Source organism: Anguilla anguilla, chromosome 8, assembly GCF_013347855.1.
Source record: "Anguilla anguilla isolate fAngAng1 chromosome 8, fAngAng1.pri, whole genome shotgun sequence".
Lineage (NCBI taxonomy): Eukaryota > Metazoa > Chordata > Actinopteri > Anguilliformes > Anguillidae > Anguilla > Anguilla anguilla.
Window position 1 is genome coordinate 17,351,006 of NC_049208.1, and position 24,219 is coordinate 17,375,224.

General features: G+C 40.7%; 1 protein-coding gene across 1 annotated transcript in view; it reads right to left on the bottom strand.

Annotated features, from left to right (window-relative positions):
• LOC118234098 (activin receptor type-2B) overlaps positions 1–22,805 on the bottom strand; it is a 50,187-nt gene extending 27,382 nt beyond the window's left edge. Inside the window, exon 1 of the mRNA XM_035430419.1 lies at positions 22,150–22,805. Coding sequence (XP_035286310.1) covers positions 22,150–22,201 — 52 coding nt within the window. The 5' untranslated portion in view covers positions 22,202–22,805. The remainder of the gene's footprint in view (positions 1–22,149) is intronic.
• Between the last annotated feature and the right edge of the window lie 1,414 nt (positions 22,806–24,219).

Genomic DNA, 24,219 nt, shown 5'->3' on the forward strand with positions numbered 1-24,219 from the left:
GGGGTAAATCTAACTGAAGCACCTCCTTTAATTAATTAATGAGACTCCTGGCCTCCAGAAGTAGCAGATAAAATGCTTTGAGCACCAGCTAGGCCACAACACTGGACTCTCTGAAACAGGGCCAATGCATCCAGACACGGGCTCTTCCAAAGTATGTAGCCTATGTGTGAACTCCAGTGCTATTCCTGGCAGATGCCTCACCTGGGTGACACGGCCACTGTTCTGCTTCCCCCACCCTCACCCCCTCCCCACTCTACACAAGCTCCACACACAGGCCCTGAGCCAGCCATTTCACCGGCCCACAGACAAGAGTATCCGTATGAGAGACAGCGCATGACTGGTTGAGTGAGAAATCAGCTGGGTGTGTATGAATATTTACATATAGGTGTGTGTGTGTGTGTCAGTCTTTGCAGAGGGCAGCACGTAAAACCAGCTTTCCCGGAGGCAGAAACCCATAAATCCTAAATATGCCCAATGCCTATGTAACATCACAGATACACAGGCAGCAATACATCTTTATGCGTCACATGCAAGTCACTCTGAAACAAGCAGCAGCACAGCATAGTTCTGAAGAGTGGACTGAGACCCGGAGGGTTAGTGGTTCACAAAAAGGAGGCTGTATTTATTCCTCCAGTGAGAAATGGGAAAGCAAACTCCTGAGGCTAAACTGAAAACGCCCCAGATGAGGGCAAATGGTAAGAAAACAAATTATGCAATATAATAATGTAATTGCAGGGAAACAGGACAGGGGCCAGCACAGAAAATATAATTATTCTCTTGCATGGGTCGCCACTTACACTGAGCATCTTTCAGTTGGAATTAAATTGATGCCATTCACTTGTATGAAGCTGACACTCAAATCAAACCCATCACTAGAAAATAAAAAAGAGCCTTTTTTCCTGTAGCAGTTAAAAACAAAAAAAAAGTCTAAAATATTTCGTAGATACCGCTTACAAATAGCCTACTCCAGCTGGATGACAGGATATAGCCTACTTATTGTCATTGAAAATCTTCACACTAATTATAAACTATAATATCACAACTTCAACAACATCACTTAAGAGGGCACCTCAGATTTATTATGGCAGTAAATGGTTGTCACATTTCCCCGGTGCGGCCAAAGCATTGGTCTGTGCATACCTGATTTCACAATCAATAGCAGATGGACACAATGTAACATGACAGCATTTGATATAGCCTATTTGAAAATAACTCTGGGGTGATCATTCACCCAATAAATGCAAACAGACTGAATTAAAGAATGCACAAATAAACAAACAGCTGTAATTTTATCTAAGAATAGAGAACAGATAAGAATAGCTACTAGGGACTCAGTATTTGATTTTAGTTAAATTATGTTTTAATATCAATGATGCCTACCCATGATCACTTTGTAGATATGTTTGTAAATGCTTCAGGTCAATTTCTTAGTCAACCCAACATTTTATCTTTAAGAAATTTAAGACAAGAAAAGTGAAGTAGTGGTTCTGGTGAGTGGACCAGGTCAATGTGAATCCAAAACCTGTTCTTTTGAAAGCAACAGGCCAAGTTAATTTATCAACAATACAATTCTAATGTACAGAACAATGCCTTAATACAATGTCTTATTTTATTCTGTTCAAATCCACAACTGCAATGAAATTGAGTGAGTTCCTCTTTTTGCATTTCCATGCAAGTTTAAGAAAAATCTTTTTCACAAGTGTAATGTTTAAAAATATGCACATGTTTTGAGAGTCCTGTTCTTGATACCAGATCCAGACACCAGTTCTGGAAGTCAACTGGGTGCTGCCTTTGTCTCAAACAATAATTCTTAAGTTTTAAATCTTGATTGAATGCTTGCGCTGGTTCTCTTTCCACATAGGCAGGAAAACTTTTTTCACCAAGGAATGTGGAGTCTGCAGCCATACCTCATAACTTAATCAAATTAGGCCTAGTTAAATTACAGATGACGCTTAAGAGCAGGCATGAAGTTGCCATGAAACCACAAAATGGATCAGCTCTCCCTGTTCACCCCTGCTTAAACACTTAACAGAAATCTTCTTCTTAGAAGAAATTAATTTATAAGAACTCTCTCTATACACAAACGTTATCTCTCATTATTCTAACCATAGATTACAGCAGTTAACACATCCATCGCATTGCGTTTAAACATCAACTCTGATTCATTTCCAGACCGCTGGGAAAATATTCCTGCTTTTTACTTTTTACCACAACGGTGGTGGAAACATGATGGCCTTAGCATGAAAAATCAGAGGAAAAAAAACTTGCTAAAGTCTGCTCTTGTAAGTCACTGATAAAAAAAGGCTACAACTGCGACTGCCATTTTACAGCCGTGTAGTCAACACAAGCAGAGGGAACATTAAAGCCAAAATCAGGACAATGTCCTTTTTCCCATGGCGTGCAGGAACTGGCACCATGGGCTATACGCGGCAAATTGTGGTCACTCACTCACTGACAACCTTTGAGGGAGGTTTGGTGGGACGCATGCGCAGGTGGTACGGCACGACATTTTTAAGCATAGCTTTTTTGCCTAACGTTACTTTAGCTAACCCTAACATGTCCGCGTTTCGCCTACTTTAGCTAACCTAGTTAGCGCGTACGGATGCTATCCTGCACACATGAGTAGGAGCTAAGGACACACAGCTACAACCACCGATACAGATGTATAGACACACGGAGGCCAAAAAATAATGTTACAGAGGTGAGGGCGAGTCATAGCTAGCTAGCTATATAGTACGGAAGGCAAAACAAAGCTTTAGAATGTCGCCAGCAGTGTATGCACGTGAGCTCGACAACACATTTCTCATAGAAAAGGTAGTTTGTAGCCTTTTTTTAGTTCATTACAGTGGTGGTAAAAGTGACAAGTAGTAGCCTAAGTGGTACTGTGCTATGCCTTTATTGATCGCCATACAAAGTTCATGTAAAGTAGCTAGCACAATCTGACAGCACTAACCCATAAAAATGTACTGTGAATGGTACTTGCGCAATCGAACGGTAAATGTGAAAAACACTCCATTACAGTCAGTGGCACCGAAATTTTCTGTCACACCCTCAATAAACGGCAAAACTCCCAGTAGAACATTGAATTAAATCTTTTAACGTTAGGCTATATATTTTCTGAAACGTTATCAATTCCGCTTGGCCACAGTGAAACTAGGTGATATGAGAGTATAGTTTCTATGTAAATTATGTCAAAAGGATTCAGCCTTGTTGTTCGCTATCTAAACTTCAGAAGCACAGTCATTGCTGTTATCATGATTGTAGCATGAATTGTCTATTTTCAACCAACTGCTATATAAATCAACCAAAAAATATAGTTCACCCAGTTGCGCCGTGGGTCTGGACGGTTTCGTGCTTGTTAGTACACTGTCCACACAGAAAAGATCTCTGTAGTTTCAGAGCATGCGGGATACGTTGGGCTCCTTTCGTTCGTGGGAAAATCATCCCATTTGGATGGATTCATAGTAGCAGACAGCATCTGACATGCATAAACTACAAAGGAACACGGAGTCTAGCAGTACTTGCAGTGCCCTCGGGGAGAACCGCCCTCTGGGCCAAAATGTTACCGTGAGCAAATTCTGATCCCCCCTCAATTTGCAGGTGAGCGATGACCGGAATATCTGAGGCAGACGGACTGAAATATGCTGAAAAGTTTTGGATAGAACGCCCATGTGCCACACAAGCACCATACTGTGAAAGGAATGGGGCTGTTTATAATTTACCATGCCAACATCTTCTGTAAATGTAAACATGTTCATTTGATATTACAGCTTGGAATAACAGCCACTTCCATAGGCAGTTACAGTTTTAAGGTGATTTTTGTGTCACCAATACCCTTGGGTATAGTGCTGAGGTCAACAGCTCTGAATTGTGTACACCATTTTATACAGAATTATTTCACACAGCAATGTAAATGGTTTGTTTTTCATGGGCAATGTGATGTGCTCCTTCTGTAGCATTTTCATGCATTTTTTTCATTAATCTTGTGTGAATCCTTCAGACAAAGATCCGGTAGCATGTGCTATTTATCAGCATATTCAATTCATGGTGTATTATATGATGAGCACTTTAATGCCAGTGCCATGCGGCCCATGCCACTTCCAGAACATTCTTGCACATTCTCGGGGGGACACAAGCTTGAATTTTTTAATCTTCATTTATGCTTTGGCACATCATATGTCTAAAGAGTTTCTTAGACAGCCAAATATGTACAAAGGTTGAGCAATAGCCTATTCTATATTTAGATCACCCAAATGTGACCCTCGAAGATCAGTCGCTGGGGAGGGGGGTTTGATCGACTAGCCTAGTCAGTCAAGCGAGTACTTTTTATTATATGCTATTATTAAGCTACATCCTAATTATACAGGCTTTATGGTCATAATAATCAGCTGTGGTGCAGCGCCACAGCAAGATTTAGAGCACCATGGCAACATAAATCCCGCAAAATCACATTTTTAATGTGATTACTGACAGCACTCAATACAAACGAATGAAAAATTATCTGATCACCGCAATGCATGCGATGCTCAAAACTGGCACCTATAATACTATAAGCAGTGTATAGCCTATCATCCAAGTTTTAGAGGAAAAAAACCCATCTACTCTCATACACTGTTACCAACATGGTGACCGAGTTGGCAACTTTTCAGACCAAAAAAAAAAGAAACTGACCAATCTCGATTAAACAAATCTAGTGACATATAAATAAAATACTCTTTCTAGGCATCTTTTCAGAAAATCTTCCTTCTTCATGTCACATGTTGTCAAGTAGGCTAAATGGGTGCATCATGGTATCAATATGAAATTTAATGTATGTCATTTAGCAACATCTAGGCTAGCTCATTTTGAGCATGCCTTACTTACTTTCAGAGGGGAAAAGTTGCCACCTATGATCTTGCACACCTATCAAGATTTAGCACAAAGCTGCCTAAACTTCTCAGGTAGATCCAGTGCAGATATGTAATGCCGCATGTTTTTAAAAAGAAACCAATTTGACTTTTTGGAGTGCTCTATAAATATATTTATTATGTGTAGAGTGATTAATTTATTTTGTGTACTTAGGATGTACACATTGCCTATTACTAAAATAAACACTCAACTTGTCACCATCACCCACGTAGTGCCATGAAAAAGTATTTACTTGTTTCCTGATTTCCTCTATTATTGCATGTGTCACAGTGAATGGTTTCAGAAGTTCAGACAGAAATCAATATTAAACAGGAACCTGAGTAAACAAAATAAATTTAAATAATTTCATTTATCTAATGAAAATGTTATCAGAAACCATATCACCAATGTGAAAAAGTACCTGTCCCCTTAAACTTTATAACTGGTTGCACCACCTTTAGCTGTAAACTGAACTGCAACCAAATACTTCCTATACTTTGATATCAGTCTTGTACATTGCTGAGGAGGAATTTTAGCCCACTCTTCTTTGTAGAACTGCTTTAATTCAGATTAATTGGTAGGTTTTCAAGCGAAAACGGTTAATTTCAGAGCCTGGTTAAAATTTGGTTAATTGGTTGATTAGCCTAACTGAAGGGGCAAATACTTTTTTCACATGGGTGATATGGGCTTTTGATAACTTTTTTCCATTAAATAAATGAAATAATTTTAAAAATGTGTCTTGTATTTCTCTGTCTAATATTAGCCTACATTTTGTCTAAAGATCAGAAACCATTCAGCGTGACGAATACGCAATAATAGAGGGCCATTTAAATGTTGTGCAGGGCATCGCGCTCATGTAGGGTCGGGGTTGGGCCCGTTTCATGCTCTAGCTGCAAGTTCAATGCTGTGGTATATTTGAACATGGCAATAAACCTGAACTGCTTCAGCACATATTCAGCTGTATAAATGTAAAAATGTATGTAAAAGTTTAAGTAGCTCTGGAAGAGGCCTAAAATGCAACTGTTTAAATGCAAATGCAAATGCAATGCAGAGCAGTCAGTCGTAGCAGAAGGTTCTACCAATGCCTTCATGGTCTTGGTCTTCCATCTCCCAAATGATCATAAGACGAGAAACAAAAACATTCTGCAAAATGCGCTCACCATCTACTTCTACTGGGTGCTAGCCTACTGCTGTGCCATTTGCCCTTTGACATTCTACTCATTTGTTCTTGCCTGGCAGCCCACAGTTTGCTTCTCTCCAATCATTCTCCCTCAACACTTTCCGATGAATGCAGTGTATTCTTAGATGACCCCCTCCAACCCCCACAGCCATCTGCCTGGTCTGTTGTTTGAAATGAGCTTTGTGGACACTTACTTTTGTACATTCCAGAGTTAAAGGCTTTCTATCCTTATATAGAAGTGGGAGTCATTTCTGCCCCTTCAAGGACTGTTACAAAACCCCCAGTACTGGCTTCAAACAGAACAGGAGAGGGAAAAAGATGCAAAAATATTTAAATCAAGGAGACTGCAAAATGGCTCATAGTGAGGGAAAACTGGTTGAGCACCGGACATGTGGGACTTAAAAAGGAGGAAATAGAATGATGTCACAGACACGGGGAAAAGCTTCCCAATAATGATTTCAAATTTCAACAATACGTAGAAAATATTAATAGATGTTGTTCTGTGGTAATTATAGATTATAGACTGGTAGAAAAATGCTGAGGAAAATGTGGAAAATGTAGTCATCACCATTATGCACAGGTACCACAGCACATATCAAAGTCCTGGCTCCAACAATTAATGTATCCTTGCTGATTAGCAAGTAGAGTTACACCAGAAAGCTAGACTGTTTTAAAACCACATCAACATTTGGCTTTTACAAGAGATGCATTTTCACAAAAGAATCTTACACATTTCATCCACATATACATTTACATATAAACCATGTGGCTGAATTAGGATGAGTGCTGACTGTTTTGCTTGTAAACCAAGGTTCCATCAGAGGTGACACGTTAAGGAAAAAAAAAAAAACTGCCTGAAGTAACAGTTCGTTACTATAAGTCTCTTACATGGGGGACTGCAGTGCACAGGTATAGTGCTAAATAACTTTGAATTGGTGGCAGAAATATTGCTTCTGCGAATGCACTCTAGGTGAGCACACCACACTGATTCCATTCAGTATACATGCACAGTAAGTGGAGCTTCTGTGGTCAAGAAAGAAAATTTTTTTATTCAAAATACTGTACAACATGAATTAAGCTGCAAATAGGCTTCCAGTCCTTCCCAAGGCTCAATAAACAATTAGGCTATACACATCGGCCTCAAATCTTCCGAATTGACAAGACTGCTACAGTCAAATTACACCATGCTACTTTTTTAAACAGTGAGCCTGTCAACATCTCATTTGAACCAAGAGAACGCATTTCCTGTCAGGAGGGAGAGAAGACCGATGAATAAACACAGTTCCACATTACTCAACCGAGTCCGGAGATCCGGAGGAAAAGATGACCGCGCAGCGAAGTGGCTCATTCATAAAACCAAAAGCCATATCCTCGCTCATCACCCTCCTTACAACGCTACCTCCAAAAACACTCAGCCGCCACGCTCGAGCCCGTCGCTGGCAGGCAGCCAGCTGGACGCCAAAAGGGGCTTTTCCTTCTCTCCCGCGCCCCCTCATTCAGATACTTGCTCTTACACCCATTCTATTTATAGCTGCTGGCGAGAGACCAGCCACAACTCGAGCGCATAACCACGGCATAAAAATAATAAGGGGTGGGGGAAAGAAAGGGGGCAATAATGGTACACAAACTCCTGATTAGGCTGACTGTAATACTCCTGGTGTGTGCCAAACTGTGTGTGCGAGCTTGCAGGGGGGGCAGACAGGGGGGGAATTTAAGGTCAGGCATTGAGGAGGTTATGGAAGGTTTGCATGCGGCAAAAACCAAAATGGCCGTCCTCCTCCAGGAATGTGCCTCGGCACTACGAGTTACACGCCGAAAATGCTCAGCGTAAATGTTAACTCTGTCAGTGCTCGCGACATCATCTTCAGAGCCAAATGCTTTCTTTCCATTGGTTCAGTAAGGAAGAAAAAAGGTAGGAAACACTCAAAATCAGTGAACACCTAGCTGATCACATCTCGATACTCTCACAACTCTGAAGTAGCCTCATGTTTACCTAATGTTGTGTATTGTTTACAGTGAAAATGTCAATTGTATGGATTGATATTGTCCCGATTTAGATTTTTATAAGTAGCATCTGAAATGTGCATATTAGGCTAGCAGTGTGCAAACAGGCTTCAGTCAGCCAGTTAAAATAGAATAGAATAGAATAATTATTTTCATTGTGATGTAATCAATCATTGAACGGGAGCAGCCTATTGTCTGAGAATAAAGACCCCAGAAACAATGGCGGCGTATCGCGCAAACTACTCAGTCACTGTCCTCAAAAAGCATGGAAGAACACGCACACACAGGGAAAAAACCGTTTGTGGCTTTTAAATCAGGGTTTTATTTAGGTCCTTCTTCGGAAAATAGATTTTAACATGGCCACGGAAGGAAATATTATCAATTCAGAACACACAGGAGGCAGATGTAAAGCTTACAGTTTCTGAGGGAATTGAAGCTGTGTGTCATTTCAGTCCACATGCTGTTAACACTTTCAGGTCTAACCACTGTGTCTTGTGTTAATGACAAGGTGAAAAAATTATAACCCTCTTGTGGTGCATTCTGAATTTATATTTTAAAGAAATATTCATTGCAGTGTTGTGGATGAAACATGTCATAATGCTTCTAAATTTTTGGGCTACAGTGGCTGCAACTGAACAATTCAATAGAAAAGTACAAATCCTTTCCTCATTTTCTCAGATTCTATGAGCTGGTATTTTATTTGATGCTGTAAATCCATTTATTAATTTACTAGCTTATTGGGGCAATTTAATTTGATTAGAGTACTTTTTTATTGTTTTCATCCCGTTTTATCATTACCAAACCTTCCACATCTCATCTAGCTACAAGAAACACAAAGAAAGAGAGCTAAACACACAGCTGCTGATTTTTAAATTAAATTAATCGACCAGTGTGGTAGCTCTGAAAGAAAGGTATGAAAAGTGGCCCCTCCCCCAGGCACCCCCCAGTAAATGATAGCCATTGCTCATGCTGCTGCTGACAGCTATTGGTGGGCCTCCTCACAGCATGTGGTCAGCCCTGGTTTTCCATGATAAAAGGCTGACCACCCTTCCATTCTCCTTCGCCAACTGCCCTGTCACACCAGGAAAAGTCTTACTTTCACCATATGCACATTGCTGGAGAATCCCACTCACCTCTCGCTGAATGTGAAAGAACTCCCGCCTACACCCCCCCTACACAAAACAGCCCCCTCCCCCCAAACACGCTAACACCCCCCCCCCTCCCCCTTCCCCTTCCCTTTGTCCTCAGAGCTGAACTGGAATTCCTCATAAGAATTTACTGCTACACAATGTGCATCACATTTCCTTTCGTAAGCGAACTGGAGGGAAAGGCATTTACGCTATTTTTATGCTTTTTAAAAACAAACATTGACCTAGTGCTAGGAAAGCAGAGCTGATGGGTGCTGCAAACGGTTAAAACGTGTTAAAACCAAACACAACACTAGGCTGTCATTTTGAAACTGAATGCAGTTACATCAAACTAACTGGTCAGCCTACAAGCTACTCGCTCATGTGTTCCATATGAAATTACAGCAGATCCATTTAGTTCAGGTTATAAATAAATAAATAGCTTTTTTCGTATAGCACTTATCAAGCATAAACAGCACAAAGTGCATTACAGATATAAAAACAGAGATTAGAGGTGGCAAGACCGATTCACCCGCTTGCTTTGGGACCCACAAAGAGCGCTACGCAAACACAATCTGGCATCACCCCCATTACCGCGCTCAACGACGCCTAATTATGCTTTCCCGTTTGCTCCAATCAGCAATGAGCAGGAAAGGGGGCGGTCCCAGCCGAAACCCTATTGGTGGCTGGTGACAGCTGGGTGACGGGATGGGAGAGGTCAGCAGGGAGGCCCCGGGGTCACCTCTCTACTGCTGGAGGAGTGCAGATGAACGCCCCCCACACCTCCATCTGGAGACGAAAGAAAGGAAGATAGGCATCTGCTGCACACGGGTCTGACAAGAAAGCTCCTGGGATAAAGGGCTGGGTACACCCAGAGACCAGACAGGGGGGAGGGGATGCGGGGACAGGAACCAGTAACAAACGATGGTCCCGAGTCCGATTCCGGCTCACTGGGAAATCGGGAGCTTTTCAGACCTAGTGGCGCTCTGCTTCCGACGTGCCGTCGTTGTGTGGCAGATTACGGCCGGCAAGGCTGCACGTGGGGAGGACCTGGATGGTTAGCACGCAGCCAACGAGAAGGCCCAACAGGGCGGGCCGCGCGAATCCAAAGCGGCCCCGCGAGATCGCTACTTTCCCTGCTGACGACGAGAACACACCACGGGGGAAAATTTGATGCTAACATCGCCTTGCTGCCTCTTTATCCATTACAAAATAAACCTACACCTGCTCATAAATTGGGTGATAAAGGAACAGGGAAGGTTGAAAAAACTACTGAAACATCTGTGACAGTTATTTAGGGTAAGCGGTGGACTCAATTTTCACCTCCCCTGTCACATTTCTCTTCAGTGAGTCAGTTATGCTTATGAAGTTCTATCCATCAACTGAATGTCCCAACTCCTGACACTGGCACCACTAGTGATTTGTGTGGCAACAGGCACAGTGCAATTCTGCATCATAGAGCCCTGGCTTCCTTATTGGGGACACATTAGGAATGGATAGCCTAAGTCCTTTAATGCATTCTAGAATTAAAGCCCAAGTTTGATCAACTTTCCCAAGACAACCTTCCCCACGACCTAAAGTCAAGACTGATTAGTTACACAATTTACAACTTTCAGACCTCCTGCATTTCACATTCTCTTAGAATCTAATTCACGCACAAACATCATCACAGTATCTCTTCAACTGGGAAGGAGCAACAAAAAAATAAATCCAGTGGCCACAAAACCCAGCACCCCCACTCCACAGCAGCTCCACAAACACCCCTCGTGACCCGACATACCACAGCACAGACAGAATGGCACAAAGGCCGGGGGGGTGTGGAGAGGTGGGGGGCCACAGGGACCCGAGCGCTGCTCCTCCAGACAGGGCCCCCCGACTTCTTTATTATTGTCCGCTCCCCAGACGAATGGCTAACAAAGGAGACGTCCCGTCGGCAGAAGGGGGCTCTTTTTAACTGGGGAGCGCAAGGCCTTCACAAACCATCAATCCCACACTGAGAGGCACTCACCACAGACCTAACCCCCCCCCTCCACCCACCATTCCGTTCTCCACTCTTCCCCAAATAAACTCCGCTGGCCACAAAAGAGCGATGTCAACTTGACATTAGGCTTGACTGACGCACACTGAATAAGCTATCCTTCCCACTGTTTGACTTGGGAGAATTACAACTTTTGCTCAGCTTCCGTTTGACTAGAAAATATGCAGAGAAGTAAACTAATGCTCAGCTCTCTCTCTCTCCCTCTATCTGCAAGGCAAATCAGGACACTGGGTAAAAAGTAGCTGGCAGTGGTAATGGAATATGTAAAGTAAGCTCTGCCAATCATCTTTAAAAGGTGCACAGCGTGGTTCTGTGATGGAGCAAACAACGGGGAAAGTGTGTGTTACACATGCTATGCCTTCATTAATGGGCAACTGGGACTTGGAGTTTTCGTGCGCCTGTGTTCAACTCAACTACACAAACAAAGACTACATTTGTGAAGTACTGTTCCTGAAACGCACTTCACTCCGGCAGCTTCTCCAAGATAAAACTTATCTCGCAACGGTAAGCAGAAGAAAGACGAACAGCTCGTCGCCTTGTCACCACGCCTGAGCGTTCAGCAGGAATGGTGGCCATTTTACAGCCCGTTCATTACGGACATGTTAAAACGGCACCCTGGGTGGTTCTATGAAGACACAGAACACAGGGAAAGTGGTGGGCTGGGCATATAAAGCATGCCTCTTATCTATCTGGACTTTGTGTGTGATTGGTACAGTGCGTTAAAATGAATTTGTCCATTTCACTTTTTCACCAAGAAAAATCTTTTTCACATCTGTTTGTACATCACTCAAAGATACCGAAAAACTAGACCATTGTTTTTTTCCATAATATCCTTTAATGCATACCTCAAATACATGACTAGCTAATCTAAAGACATTGTAACGGCACAGCTAATAACATCAAAGCAAAATACTTTAACCATCAGCAAGACATCTTAAGCTTCATTTGAAGGCTGACCGAATGATCACGGAGGACGCAATCGCCTTAAAAACAGAAGAGAGGAGAATACACAATGAATAGAAAAAGAAATGAATGCTGGAACAAAGCACTTCCTGATAGCCTTGGAAGAAGCATCTCTACTAAAGTCCAGATGTCAGCTGCTAGCAACACAAGCCATGAGTAAACCACTTGAGACAGTAGTTTGAAACACTTGAATATCAAAAGATCAATACATTATGCGTCGTGTAATTTAAAAGGTAGTTTCACTCGCTTCGCTCACATCTTATCTTGCTACATTTGTCTTGATAAAGAAATAAACTGAGCAGTTGGCAAACTGCTTCTTATCAGTCAGGCTCTGCCTTGGCAATGATGTAAAAAACAACCTTCCCTGAGATACACTTACCATCCTTACATATCAGGGCAGGGAAACAGAGCTACTCTGAACTCACTGAACTTTTTTGAAATGTTATCCTGACCCCACACGGTCACGGACACAGTCCTTCATATGTGTCCAGGAATTTAGTGATATTACACATGCAAAAATTCCAATGGCCCATTTAAAACAGTAGGAACCCAGGAAGAAACAGCTTGGACCAAAGTCCCAAGTGTAAACACATGCACATATCATAATAAAATATCCTATATTCAGCATCTTACAACTAAGCAAAATCATCCCCTGTAATATATACTGAGAGTGCAGAGGAGCGGCTCAGTTTAAGTTACTTCAAAATTAACTTTAATATGTCACAGCACATCCAACACCCAGGGATCAGTACACAGAGTACCCCCTACACCCAGCTTCAAACAGAACTCCAAGAGGAAACAGGAAAATTCAAAGAGGAATTCTGAGGTGTCCCCAAGCATAATAAAGTTTAAAAAGTTTTATTTTTTTTAATGAAAAAGTGGAAAATTACTCTGCTTTGAATGTGGTTTTTGGTTTAGACTCTGAACTACACGTACAAGACAGGAAATCCAACCACACCCCCCCTCAGGATATGCAGGATCAGCGACTCCATAAACAGGCTCCTTGAGTTATGGACACTTCTTTGACGTTTTTAACTGTCCTATGGCAGCCATGTCAACTTTTCTCCGGCACTGTGGATACAAGCTAGCTTAAAAAGGTAATACATACAAATGTTTTACGTCAATACATACATACACACATAGGGTTCATCAGAGGATGACTTAAGCAAACTTTTTTTTCCCCCCTCTGTAAATTTTTAAACGCTTGTTGCACTTTGACAGATTGTAAATGAGTTTGGAATTAGGCTATGCGTTACCACTTAAACATCTCCCATGCCCCAGAATTAAAATTGGACTGTCCGGGTCAAATTTCACATCAATCAGACATACTGCTCAGAGGAAAATGTAATTTAAGCATTTTTATCAGTACTATCCAAAATGTCAGAAATCTGTTTCAGTGGATACATAGGTCTTTCCAGGAAAATTGTCCTATACCAGTAGATGAAGTAAGATTGAAAACTTTGTGACATAACCTTATACAAGGTAGAAATTTAGGTTAGAAATTAAGGTTTCAAGCAACAAAGTTGACACACAAGTTCATTTGAAGTTGAATGCTTTTCAAGCTCACCTGTGAACATGTAAACAACACAAGCCTGCTTATCAGATGAGCTGAACAATTCAGCCACACCAAAGAAACAGGTGATGAAGGCAACATCTGTACTAGAGTTAACTAGTTATCCTCATTACAGAATAGCTGGGAAACTAACCAACTTAACTATCCAAAAATGAAGGCTCCCACATTGCTGCTTCTGTGTTAATCTTACGCTACTACCTCGCATGCACAAACAAGACAACAGGTTCTACTCTCACACAATGCATAAACCCATGTTTAGAAAACAATAGCAAGGTATGAGCTTTTAAATATGCTTTTCTTTTTGTGTCAGCAACTCCTCGGTGCCTATGTAGCTACTTAGAATCTGAATGTCAACTAACTATGAACTTAGGAAATTAGAGCCTCAGCTAACAGCAGGAGGCTGAACCAGTCTGGTTAAACCAAACAGACTGAAGCCAAATTTCATCTCTCTGCATTAACACAGCATACTTTCACACTTCATCAAGGGGAGGCAAATAAATTAGTCTAAAATTAGGAATCTCACACTCTTTGAAATCTTCACAACCAGGGTTTATTTAATAATAAAATAAATAAATAAATAAATAAAATCTACATCAGTTTGCTCATCAGTGAATTACAGGACTCTCTGTTCAGATTTTTCAATACATGTTAGAGATAAGATCTAATCAGAGACTAGAAGCACATCTAGCATTTTATCAGCAGAAAACTGCACAGAAGAACATCCACCTTCTATCAATGTTGATGTTTGCTCTTGCATGTAGCCTACATGCTATTGTACTTTGGTCCCGGCCCTGTTCACCTGACCTTTTTCTGGTAGGTACGTCAATCCACCCAGCATTCCGGAGAGTTCTAAGAATCAATCTCCCTTAGAGGAAACATACTATTTTTATATAATTTCTTTCTCCCTCCCTTTTTTTGAGTTTGGGATGGGGGGGGGGGGGGGGTTCCTGGAAGCCAGTGGTGCTTTCTAAATATGATTTCAAGGAAACGTGCTCTCTGTCAGTTCTAACACAAGCAAGAACACAGATTTCAGAAAACTAACAAAGGGAAAATTCTTAATTTCATTTTTTTTAAATCTTCTTACTGGAGGGCATAATCTCTTCAATTTGCAAATATTAATAGGTCATACAATTAAATTCTCTAACAAATGTAATAGTTGCATGTTGAATCTAGTTGAAAATCATTATTGGTTTTGTTATTAACATTAAACATCAGGACTTTGGATGCAGGTCCTACTCATTGTTTAAATACCGGGTCAGTTGCTTCTGTTGTATCCAGAAATTTCTTTAAGATTCAAACTGACAACACCCTTGAAATCGAACTAAAGGACGTATGCCAAGCCACCGTTGAAGCTGAATGCATGCTTCTCATTAAAGTTTGAATCATCACTGTCCTCTCCTTAACTTGATCAAAAAGCACACACAGATCAGTAAAGCTGACATTTCTAAATTAATTGAGGTGTCAGGAATTTACATTTTCAATTTTCCCCGAATGTTCAAACATTTTACTGAGGACAATATGTTAATTAGTTACTCTTTCACCACAACTGACTGACTTTCAAATACACTTTAAAATGCCCTGGTGCCTTGTTGGCATTCCCCATTAAAGGGGAAGTTCACTCTGGCTAAAAGTGATCATTTGATCTGTGTGCATTGGTTCCACAAAACACCAGCTACTGTACAGTAAATATCTCCGTAATAATCCCTCATCTCCAGAAATTATGAAAGTAAAACCAGACAAAGCACTTGTCCCACTCCTTCGAAATGCCATTTTCACATGGTAAGAAACTCAGACACTGGAAAGGATTGTTCCAACACATTGCGTTTTCACATCACACATGCAATGACACATGACTTGACGTGTAAAATTGCAAGCACTTCCACCGACCCTCCGGACAGAAAATTTTATACAGAAAGAACAGAGTGTAGGCAATGCAGCACTAAAAAACAAGACTGCAGGCAACATGTATAGAACAAGTATCACTGCTAGGACACTGAGAGACCTAGATTCTGCCTGAAGTGAGATTTAAACATATGTTTTAATCCTTGTTCTCAAGATAGGCTTGTGACAGAAAGAAGAATATAATGCTTTAACAATGCAGTCAAGGTCTTCAGTCATGGCCTACTTTCACAGAACACCATCTAACAAAAACACCGCCACCCACCTGAACATAAATAACTGTAAATAAAATGTTCATGTTTAATATTCCACTTTACAATACATTTCCATTGCAGTCAATTAGCAGAAGCTTCTATTCAGTATTAATTACACAGTTCTGTACATACAGTGCATACATGCATTTACTGGAGACTTAATTAACTGCTTCTGTAGTACTCCTTTAACGAGCCTGAAAATGACATGCCCAAAATAAAATGTTGCTATTCTTGAACCCTTCTGACTACAGAAATAATCCTGGTCTATTGCGAAATGCAATCGTTTGGAGTTCGTTTTCCAAGAGTCGTACACTAAATAGCTATTACTAAAACAAAGTAACAAAAGCTCAAACACAAAAACAAGTTTTTTCTCACCTAAGATTTTTTGAGTGGATACAGATGCTTGTGGCTGTACCTAGTGAACTTAGAGCCACAGCCAAAACACTGGGCAAATCCTGGTCCAAAATTGATGAGTACCACCAAAAATGAGCATTCTGCATTGTTTTTTCCGAATCTATGTCTAGGCAAGTTGGAGACTTCAAAAGGACACTAGGTAAACAAATTAGGCTATATTAAGGTTTCCAATGGCCCATGTAAAATAGAGGTGTAAAATATCACATATTCTATACCATATGCTTGCAGAAGAAGTGTGCTGAAATTAGCTCGCCTCCCCCCAGCCAGTCACCCTCCTCCTCCCTTGCCCTCAAAACTTTGGTGTGTATGCAATGGTTTAACAGACAACAATGATAATTCCTCCAGAGAACTTCTACGTAAACAATGGACATTCTATCGATGTATCTCAGAGCTTGTGTTTGGAACTAAAAACTAAAAACTAAAAAAAAATCTATGGATTTTGTTTACTGGATCCTTGCTGTGATAAGGATACCAATTTTACCATGATTCATGTTGTCTGGATTTCCAAAATGTATAGAATGTGAGAAGCCTACAAGCTTGTTTTGCCACTGCACATTATAATATAAGGCAATCACTGTTGCCAAAACATTGGCATTGTAAAATAGTTTATAGCGATAGAACCGCAAGTCTTAACATTTTCAAATGGTAGCCTATATTGAGCAGCCAGATTGATTGAAAATTGCACTGTTAAAAAACGAGTGAGTGCAAATACACCCACTCCAGCCTGAATATAGGCTGGTGCGAATTAAGGACTAAAGTAATCCAGGTTCAGTACCTTGCTCAAGGGTACAACAGCAGCACCCCATCTGGGAATTAAAGATATAACCTCACAGTCACAAACATAGTTCCCAGGCCATTAAGCTGCACTGCCACCCAGCAAGTAATGTAACTGCAAAAACTGTGCAGGTCTATTTAGGATGTGAACCCTAGCCTGGTCCTGGGGGCTGCAGTCCAGGGTCCCATCAATGCAATGGCCACATGGTTTACTGTTCACCCTGAGGTAAGCACCAAGCTTGACCTCTGATGAGTCATGCAAAAAATACATAGCCTATATACATTAAAGACATGGATCTGGGGATCACAGCCCTACAGTAGGACTGGCATCCTCTTCGGGGGGTGTGGCCTCCTAATCCAGCCACCTGACACCACAGGAACTGGAACCAATCTGGACATGGTTGTGAACCTCGCTCACTGACTCACACACATGCAGGCACATCCGTGTGTAGATAATACTTAAACATCTTTATGCAATTTTTCCAAGAACTTTCAAAGAAAGAACATCAATGGAATTTCCAATAGCAGGAAGGCCAACAAGTAACATTAAGTGCACTACATAGCGAATGCTGTGGAATAAATTGAAAGACATTAAGACCCCTTCTTACAGTATATCAAGCCTTTGTGAAACTGTTAATGTTCCATATGACTACTGTGTACAATCTTGAAAAACAAAGTTTGTGTATTTTCTGTGTAATAATGAAGAGCCAAAGATCAACGCACACTTTTGACAGCTAACCAGTGCATTCACTATTGAATCCATACAGACAAAAACAAGCCTTTATTGTATTGCTGGGAATGTCATACCAACATAAGCAGTGTGTTAATTAATCACACTTCTCTCATTATGCGATTCAGAGATGGGGCAGCATGGGTTGCTGCCCCCCTTCAAAAAACCTTTTTATCAGAAATTGAATATATTTCACCAAAAGTCCCTATATCCAATGTCTGTATGCATTTCTCTCTAATTTCAATGTTTTTTTTTTAGCATGCATGCAGTCTCCAACACTCTGGTCTACAAAGTACATCAACAGCAGGTTACATTAGTTGAACACAAGTTACAGCGCACTCGTGTGCATTCAAAATGTTTGGAAGGACAGAGATTAAGCTGCATGCACAGTCCACTGTTGTTGACACAGTGCACTGCAGTTTAAATCAGCGTGCAAGTCCCTGATAGGCTGGTCTGGGAACGTCAGCGGTTTACAGTTGAAACTGGAGTAAGACAACAAGGAAAAATAAAGAACGAACACTGAAAGGAATGTGTGATAATAGGCCTGGAACGCAACAAATGCTGTTTGGGTGAGAATGCCCAAACAGCCGTTTACTTGAGCTGCTTTAATTAACCTGAGCCTTTCTGTTTAAGCAGTATCTCGGGCTGCACATCGGGTTTCCATTTCACCTCATGATGATTCAATGAATCAGTTCCAGTTTTATTCAGATGTGACTCCTTATGTCACACATCATAAATGCCCATTACAGGAACTAAATAGATATTCCCAAATGTGTTTTATTTAACAATATTCCCAAGCAATGGGAACAGATTTGTTTTTACCATTTTCTGGATGCTATTTGAATACAAATGTAAAAATATATAAATGTACATGTGTTGTTCAGATAAAAATGACTGGTGAGTGGTTTATTTTTCTTCTTCCTTATTTTTTTTTTCTTCAACATTAGTGATCTTTGTTCCACACCAGAGGAAAAAAAAATATGTGCTGTGTCTTTAAATCCCAGTTCTAGCTGGAGGCTGCCCATCCCCCACAGTGCCACCCCCTACTCCCTGCCCCCTCAGCCAAAGCTAAATGCAGTGAAGAAAATGCATTACCACCGATTGACTACAGAGCATAATGCATCCCCTTGCCTCTTTTTTGGGTGCCAGATTGGGAGGCAGGTTTTATGCGAACAGTTAAAAACCACAGCAGTGACCACTCTTCGAACCCCTGGCCACCCACCCCTCAACCTCCTCTGCTAAGCCATGCGGCCAAACCTTTGCAAACCTACACACAGTTGAGATACTGTTGTGACTGATCCAGCAGTCATGTGATAAGGGGGGGGGGGGGGAGTATAACAACATCAGTTCCCATCCCCCACTCTCTCTTTCTCTCTCTCAAACACACACACACACACACCGTGAGCAAGCATGGTTTCACAGGGAGAGCTAATCCACACTGGAGCTGCCTTGGGTTCTCTGTTTGCGTGCAGTCATATGGGGGAGGTGCTTGCCACTAGAACAGAGTGAACGGACAGATCTCGGAATAGGGACCTCAAAAGCCCTCTTTTTCCTATTAAGGGAACATGTGACTCACTGCTGTAGGATACACCTCTATATTTGATAATAAAATTGATTCCGCATTCATTGTTCCCGAGCAGACCAGAGACGGGAGTATTATTTTAAGAGCCAGGTCAAGAGAAAATACGCAAAGGCGCTGGGGTCATCAGGACACCAGAGGCCAAATCACAACTGTATTACCCATATGCTAGTGTATCTCTGTGCCTCCGCCATACTGGAACAATAAAAAATAAATAAATAAATAAATATTATTTTATTTTTTTTGCACTGACTTCGTTTAACACTCATACCATTACACGTTCAACTTCTATGACACCAGTAAGCTACCTTAAAAACAGATATAAAAAATGTATACAACTTCGTTTTGTGAAAAAGGGCCCGGAGAAACGCAAGGCACACGGTGCATGGCAAATCGTTGCATGTCCTTACGTGGCATCGCTTTAAACATGATGCATCGCCATTCCAGCGAACGCGGCAGAAAAGCCATTTGTTCAAGATGTCTCAGATTTTCTATGCAATTTTTCATTCTGGGCCAGAAAACAGGGTGCATTTTCAGCAACTCATTTCAATATCGGCCGAGAGGTTTACATTCGTAATTGTAAAGGGACTCATGCATACAATTGTTAATATTGCAGTCAGACACATAATGGAACTGTTAGCAGAGGAAACTACAGGCAAATATCATTGGCATAAACGCTGTCGAATTGCATAATATAACCAATGACTTTACAAACAATACCCCGAAAACCAAAAGGGATCGCATACTTTTTGTTACCATTTAACATCAATGGGGATATAAACTGAGGAGGTCTGTGGGGGCGAGACCATCATACACGTTAAATCAAGGTACAATCGCTATTGTCGAATTATTTTAAGCAAATCAGCATCCAATTATAATACTACCTTGCAATCGATGGTGCACTAAAGCCCACAGCGAACCCCTAGCATTTAAAACCAAGCTTCTGACAAAGAATATTAAAACACATGGCCAAAAATTCAGCCAGTTCCTTTAGCAAACATTAAATTTCAATCAAATGCACGAAATACAGAAACCTAAGGGGGTTAGATTGGTATTTTAATACACTATATACCATAAAAACCGATACAAACGTGTATTTCATCAATCCCTGCGTTGCACCGACTCATTCTTATATCCGAATTAAAAACATCCCCACCCCTCTATAGATATGTAGTATGTCATCTAATAGTTAAATTTCATAGGGAAAAACTACAAAGACTACAATTTAATAACGGTTAGTGGCACTATAATAAGGTAACGTGAGGAAAATGTCAGTGTGCGATCATTGTAACTAGGGTAGAAAATAAAACATTATATGTGGTTACAATGTTACAAACTACTGCTGGGTACCAGAAATGTAAAAGATCCGTTGCATCATTTCATTTTAACACAATGAAAATACGCACAAAGGGTACTTTTCACACCCCCACCCCCACCCTCAAGTACCCCTCCCCGAAGTCGTGAAAACAAGGAGGGAACTGTGCAACAAAAGCAGGCGCGGAGGATAAACTGTCCAATAAATACCTTTAACTCCCTCTAAAAACGATAATGGTGAAGGTGATGTCTGTTATTTCACGAAATATTAATACACTTAATATGTATCGATGACTATCGATTCCAGTAGCTATGAAAACAAACCGAAATTTCAATTTTATGAGGTAAATTTAAGTAATACAATTGAGCAAGTTTACGACTGACGCCAACTAGATGTTGCTGGTAAAACAAAAATCAGACGCGAAGACGCTGAAAAAAGTTTGAGGTAGAAACATTTAATTTCCACAACGCCTTGTGATGCAGGCTAAAACGTGCATCTCAAAGCCATCGCACGTATTGAATTGGCTGTTTGTTAATTGCATGGTTTTAATGGAATCCTCAGTGAGCGTGCACAGCACAGATGAAATAGGCTACTGCAGCGAGAAGTACCAAATTGAAGCGAATCCTGCTTTGATGCACGTGGGAAATCCAGAACACATGGAAAATTGTCAAAGCAAACGGAAACCACTGCGGTTTAAGTCTTTATCTCAAACTGTGCATTGAATCAACTTTAACTGAAAACAAAACAAGGCTACACGACTAGCCAGCCCACGAACACAAGCATCCTGTCATTAATTCATGTTTCATTTCCAAGATGCTTGCCTCTGATGCATCTAAATATAAATGTCACGAGGCTTACCATATTTAGATGGGAATAAACTTTGATGAAACTTAGCTCGGATAAATGTGATAATTCATCAGGCAATCTGTAGTTAAATTGCAATTCTGGGCAATTGTCGTAAAGACATTTGATAATAAAACATGCTACAGAAACCTAGTATTAGTTATAAGTATGCTATAATAGACTCAATTTAACAAATACAATGGTTCTACGCATGGCAGACAGTGGGATCGCAGTCATTGATAGCTCGTCGGATTGTTAGCAAACAAACACAAAAGCAAGTACATGCTCTCAATTACAAAAATGCAACGTTTTTAATGCTTACACTTAAATAAATATAGAAAACACCACAAAGTTGATCAAGTTATCGATACGTTGACCAAGCAGTGCTAACCACCACCTCTGCCTGTCCCGCCGGCAACCTCGTATCGATCGCTAGCTTTAGCCACGTTAAATAAATCAAACAGTTTGTTCTCTGGTTTGTTTGCTGCTTTCGAGTTGCGTTGATATTGCCGCATACACATCTACAAGAACCATACAACAGCCAAGACAAAATTAATAAGAGTGCTTACCTGCACAAAAAGTTCCCCAAAGAAGTGTAAAAGTGAGCCAGGAAGCAAACATATTCCTTCAATAAGAGAGAAACACAGCGGATTTTCCCCTTTTAAATTTATTTTCCTTTTCGAACATTTAAAATGATGTTCTGCCCAACGCAGCGAGCCAATGACCCCGGGCCTCGGATGTCCACCGCACCGAGAGTTTGCGTTGCTTTTGTGTGTATAGTCCCAATGCAACAAAATTGCACTGGTGGGGGAAAAAAAAAAAAAAAAACTTTAAAATATAGAAAAATCCATGAGAAGAAAAATATTTCCAGGTTTTCAGTCCGTAAAAAGAAGAGAAACTACGCCTTTCTTATTGAAGATTTTTTTACAGCTCTGATGTGCGCGTTACCCTATTTCCCCTAAACCGCTGAAAGCCAGAGAGGTGGTGTCTGAAACTGACACGCAGGGAACTGAACTGAGTCCAAAATGGCTTCTGAGAGGAGAGCAGCAGCGCAGCCAGCAGGGAAACCCGGATGTGTTTAAATACAAAGAAAGGAATGCAATCAGGGGCAGGGGTATGGGAAGTGCAGTAATGTTGTTATTGGGCTTGCGGTGGGGATCGTGCTAGGCAGATCGCCAGAAAACCAGAATAGCAAGGAAAACGTACGCATTCAGAAGAACGAGTGTATCTGGTTAATGTCCAGTATGAAAATAAAAAAGCGCTATTTTGAGATTCTCCCGCGGGAGTGCAGATCCATTGGGGAAACGCGAAGGCACAGGAAAACGTAAACGTCATGCACAATATTTCATCGAATAAGCAGGTGGACCCGTTGAATAGCAGGAGCGGAGCAAACATAATGTGCTGTGGGTGGAATTATTGGGTATATTAGAGGAAGCTGTTATTATCGTTGTGCGAACTTTGGAATATATAATATTTCAGATTGAATATACTCCGTTGTAGATCGTCAAACCGTAGCCTGCACAGCCTTTCTCCTAATCATAATTAACAATAAACCGAACACATGCTTCAAAGCCGTTTTCACATTCTAGAACACGCGGCAACATTTATTACATTCTTTATCACTCATTGGAAAACCAACACGAACAGACTTCTAGAATTCCAGAATTCTATTAAAATTCCAGAAACAATTTTTCATGTTCATAATCATGCCCACCTGTCGTGGTAGAATGATCATTGCAATTATTAACATAAATGCATGGTTTTACTTTGTGTGGGCTAGTTGTTGTTACATAGTACGTGCTGTGTCTCGCAAAATTATTCAGAACCTTGCCTCGGAGCTTAAAATTAATACACTTTTAAACAGGAATTCATACGATCTACACACTACACAGTGTTAAAGAAATACGCTGTATAAGGATATCAAACATACTGTACAGCCAAGCATTCAAACAAAAACCTGAATAGATTAAAAAATAAATTAAATACATCAGTGTTTATGAGATCCCTCAGTCAAATAGTGAAGTCCAAATAAGGATTTACTTACAAAGGAGTTTACAAAACAATGTAGGGTTCAAAAAGCACATATCTGCAGAGGGGTATAAAAAGATCACTCGGTAAACAGCCCTTTGTTCACAATGAAGTTTAAAAAAAAGATGTATCAGCCAAGAGTGTCACTGCAAAACTGGCCTGTACATCAGTGACCAGAAGGTTGTCGATAATAACAAAACCATCTGCAAATTCATATGCAATTTTCAAGAAAACTTTTAAGTGAGAGTTGTGTTGTCAGTTCTGATGTAATTGGACCATTCTAGCCAAATTGCCAAGTGTTGTGTTTGGAGCAAACTGGATGCAAACTGCTTTTTTCTGCGTGCATGATGTCAGCAGCTATGCTTCCAAAATCTGACAGTCAAACCACTTTCTACATTTATATAGCTTTACACTTTTTAAGGAAGAATCCAGTTTATATCAATAACCAATTAACTGTGCTTAGCAAATGAATCAACCTCACATCTGGAATTTTCCATTGTATCTGAATAACATACTAAAAGCTGCCTTGTGGCAGTTCGGTAATTCAATGGGCAGGCAATGAGATACGTTAATGGTGAAACTAATGTTGTCAGACAGTTGAAAATTGATAT